This window comes from Brassica oleracea, unplaced genomic scaffold (assembly GCF_000695525.1).
Source record: "Brassica oleracea var. oleracea cultivar TO1000 unplaced genomic scaffold, BOL UnpScaffold01828, whole genome shotgun sequence".
NCBI classification, from domain to species: Eukaryota; Viridiplantae; Streptophyta; class Magnoliopsida; order Brassicales; family Brassicaceae; genus Brassica; species Brassica oleracea.
In genome coordinates, this window is record NW_013618359.1 from 1 (window position 1) to 4,483 (window position 4,483).

The 4,483-nt window shown below is 48.0% G+C and overlaps 1 protein-coding gene across 1 annotated transcript; it reads left to right on the forward strand.

Annotated features, from left to right (window-relative positions):
• Window positions 1-448: 448 nt before the first annotated feature.
• On the forward strand, window positions 449-1,186 carry LOC106321508. The gene has a single exon (XM_013759771.1). It carries the CDS (start codon window positions 449-451, stop codon window positions 1,184-1,186), a length of 738 nt encoding a protein of 245 aa, XP_013615225.1.
• Window positions 1,187-4,483: the final 3,297 nt, after the last annotated feature.

Below are 4,483 nucleotides of genomic sequence, written 5' to 3' on the forward strand. Positions count from 1 at the left end.
TTGTGCTGCGCCAGTTTTGGTATCAGAGCAAGAACGTTCCGGACAGAAATTTTTTTTTCTCAGCAATCGCTTTTCAAATCATTCAATGGCACCGAGACGCACGAACGCAGATCAACCAATGAATAAGTGGGAAGAGATGAGGAGAACTCTTGTAACCATGCAGGAAAACATTCAACTTACAATTCAGAACTCGTTTCGCGAGTTTGCGGAAACGGTTCACCTTCGAGATCGTGATCACAATAGGAGAAGACAACCGTGAGAGGATGACTTAACCGAAGTGGAAGATAACCCTTTTGCAGAGGAAGAGCATCGTCGACACAGGATTGACTTCCAGGACCATGGTCATGCTGATCGAAATTGGGAGATGGGTTTTAAAGTGGAACTACCTGAGTTTCACTGAGGAGTACGTGGAGAAGAATTTTTGGATTGGCTCGTCGCTGTGCAGGAGATGCTTGAATTTAAGCGTGTTCCTGAAAACCGCAAGGTGGCCTTAGTTGCGACGAAATTCCAGGGCAAAGCAGCGTCCTGGTGGTTGCAAGTAAAGACTTCTCGAGCTCGAGCGGGGAAACGTAACATCGATACGTGGGAAAAACTTGAGAAAGTGATGAGGAAAGCGTTTCTTCCTTATAATTTTGATCGAACGATGTTTTCCCGTTTACAAAACCTTCGCAAAGGTTCTCGTTCTGTAGATGATTACGCAGACGAATTTTCTTTGTTATTAACAAGAAACGACATCCTTGATAGCGAAGTCCAGCTGGTCTCGCGTTTTATTGGAGGCTTACGTCCTCAGCTTCAAAACGCTATGTCTCAGTTCGATCATATCACAGTTGCAGAAGCTCATAGGCGTGCAATAGCATTTGAAACACAATTCAAAATGTCAGCTTCCGCATGGTCGAATTCGACGCGTGCGCGAGCAACTATTGTCCCAGCTGACTCAAACCAGGCTGGTGCTAGCAATAAAGAAGCTGCAGAGCAAGCGGGAGCACGAGCTGATAACACTACACGAGTTCCTGCAACAACTGATGAACTCCGGCGATCTTCCCGGCCTAATGCCTTGCGTTGTTTCACCTGTGGAGAGACAGGTCACAGGCAGACTGCTTGTCCGAAGGCAACTCGTCGGGGACTTCTAGTTGATGATGTCAAATGGGATGACGACGGAACGGAACAGAACAAAGGATGTTACTGATGTCGAGCTGGAGGAACGAAACGAAGGGGATCGCGGCACGTTGCTGATGTTACGTTGTGCCTGTCTCACGCCTATGAGACATGATGACCAACCGTGGCTGCGTACCAACATCTTCATGTCTACCTGCACCATCAAGGGGAGAGTGTGTCGTTATGTGATAGATTCTGGCAGCTGCCGCAACGTCATCTCTGAGGACACGGTGAATAAGCTTGGTCTGCGTCGTTCTGATCATTCATCTCCATACAAGCTAGTTTGGCTACGCCAGGGATCAGAAATACGAGTCACCCATCGGGTCTTGGTTTCATTATCCATCGGGAACCACTACAAAGACAAAATATATTGCGATGTGGTGCCAATGGATGTGAGTCACATTTTGTTGGGCAGACCGTGGCAATATGATCGAGACGTTTCACATAATGGCAAGACCAATGTCTACAGTTTCTTCTTTGAGAACAAACATATTGTGCTTCTCCCGCAACACGATCTCGCGCCGCCACCAGCCCCGGCTCCTGCCGTTGCTCCGCCTCTACTGGAAGGGACGGGTTCGAGTAACACAATGTTGTTTTTTTCTTATGGGGCGTTCTCTCAGGAGTTTGAGGAAGAAAATTTTGTCTTGGCCGTAGTAGCAGCGCCTTCAGCGACACCGGCAACAGCAAGTATCCATCCAGCCATCAGTAAACTTTTGGACGAGTTTGCCTCTCCTGTGAGATATACAACACAACATTGATCTCGTCCCAGGCATGTCGTTGCAGAACATACCACACTACCGCATGAGCATGAAGAATTGCGGAAACAGGTGGAATCATTACTTACCAAAGGCCATATCCGCGAAAGCCTCAGTCCGTGTGTTGTGCCAGCTTTATTGATCCCTAAGAAGGATGGGACTTGGAGGATGTGTGTGGACAGTAGGGCGATCAATAAGATTACGGTGCGATATAGGTTTCCGATTCCACGCCTGGATGACTTATTGGATCAGATCGGGGCTGCCAGCATTTTCTCTAAACTTGACCTCAAGAGTGGCTATCACCAGATTCGAATCCGCCCCAGAGACGAGTGGAAAACGGCCTTCAAAATGCGAGAGGGACTTTTCGAATGGCTTGTAATGCCGTTCGGCCTCTCCAACGCGCCTAGCACTTTCATGCGCATCATGAACCAAGCCCTGCGACCATTCATAGGAAAGTTTGTGGTTGTCTACTTTGACGACATTCTAGTGTTCAGCAACGCCCTCGACGATCACATTGAGCACCTGCGTCAAGTTCTTAATGTCCTTAAACGTGAGCAGCTTTTTGTAACCAGACAAAAGTGTGAGTGGGGAGCTGATTCGGTATTATTTCTTGGCTATGTGGTGTCCAGCAAAGGCCTGTCGATGGATACAAGCAAGATAGCAGCAATTTATGACTCGCATGTTCCTCGTACTATCACTGAAGTACGCAACTTTCACGGGCTTGCGTCGTTTTATAGACGGTTCGTGGCACATTTTGGCACTATCATAGCACCAGTTACCGAGTGTATGAAGGGTGTGTAGTTCGTATGGACAAAGCAAGCTGGAGAGGCTTTTGTGTTAATCAAGGAAAAGCTCACATCAGCGCCCGTTTTGATCCCTCCGAATTTTTCCCAGTCCTTTGAGTTGCACTGCGATGCATCGAAGATGGGCATTGGCGCCGTTTTATGCCAGGAGTCGCGTCCTGTGGCTTTCTTTAGTGAGAAACTCGCAGGTGCACGGAGCAGATACAGTACGTACGATGTTGAGTTCTACGCGGTGGTTCAGTCGACACGTCACTGGCGTCACTATCTGGTCCGTAGAAATTTTGTGTTGCTCACTGATCATGATGCTCTGAAACACTTGGATAGTCAGAACAAAGTCTCAGCTAGGCACGCGGGGTGGATCGCTTATTTGCAGCAATTCACATTTACCATACGACACAAGTCGGAAAAGTTGAATCGCGTGGCTGACGCGTTGAGTCGCTGTCATAGCCTCTTGACTACGTTACACACTTCAGTTACGGGGTTCGCTTCTTTTACGGATTTGTACGAGTCTGATCCATTTTTTGGCAAGGTCATCGTGGAGGTTCGCGCTCACCTTCGTGATGATTTTAAACTCATCGATGGATTCTTGTTTCGAGGCCAGCAACTGTGCATTCCTGACTGTAGCTTCATGTTGCGTGTGATAGATGAGTTACACAGGGAGGGCCATGTTGGTCATGATCGTACTCTGCAATTGGTAATGTCATCGTACTATTGGCCTTCAGTTCGTCGTGATGTCGAGCGTTATGTGCAAAGGTATCGTTCTTGTCAGATGGCGAAAGGACAGGCGTCGAATACGGGGTTGTACCTTCCCTTGCCCATTCCTACACAGCCATGGACTGACTTGAGCATGGACTTCGTTTTGGGTTTGCCTCGAACTCAGAGGGGGAGCGACTCGATATTTGTTGTGGTCGATAGGTTTTCGAAGATGGTACATTTTGTTCCTTGTAAACGTACTACGGATGTGGTGCTAGTCGCTCAGTTGTTCTTTAGGGAGATCTACCGTCTGCATGGGCTTCCGTAGTCCATAGTCTCTGATAGGGATACACGGTTTCTCAGTCATTTTTGGAGGTCATTGTGGAAGATGTTGAATACAAGCTTGGACATGAGTACTGCATATCATCCACAAACAGATGGTCAGACGGAAGTTGTCAATCGTTCACTCGGCAATATGTTGCGAGCTCTCGTTGGTTCTAACATTAAGTCGTGGGAGTCATGTCTTAGTCAGGCTGAGTTTGCTCACAACCATGCTGTCAATCGCAGTTCAGGGTTTAGTCCGTTTCAGACTGTGTATGGCTTCGCGCCTCGCTGTCCGTTGGACCTCATTCCTGTTCTAGACCCGTCACGAATGCATAGTCGCGCTGTCGACTTCGTCTCCTCCATACAGGAGGTCCATAAGACGGTTTTGCGCAATCTCGAGGAGTCGTCATCAAAGTATAAAGCTGCGGCTGATCGCAAGCGTAGGGAGTTGATCTTTAACTCTAGAGATTTGGTGTGGGTGGTGCTCACGAAGGATCGTATGCCTGCTCATGAGTACAATAAGCTCCGTTCCCGGAAGTTTGGGCCAGTTCGTGCCTTGGAGCTCATTAACCCAAATGTGTACCGTTTGGAGTTACCTGATCATATCAAGACAGCAAATGTATTCAACGTCAAGTACCTCACGAAGTTTGCAGGGGATAACACCGATCAAGATTCAGAGGCGAATCTTCTCCTACCCGGAGAGACCTGATGCAGCGCATTGTCGTTGGTTTGCTGTCCGGTTTCATAACAGAA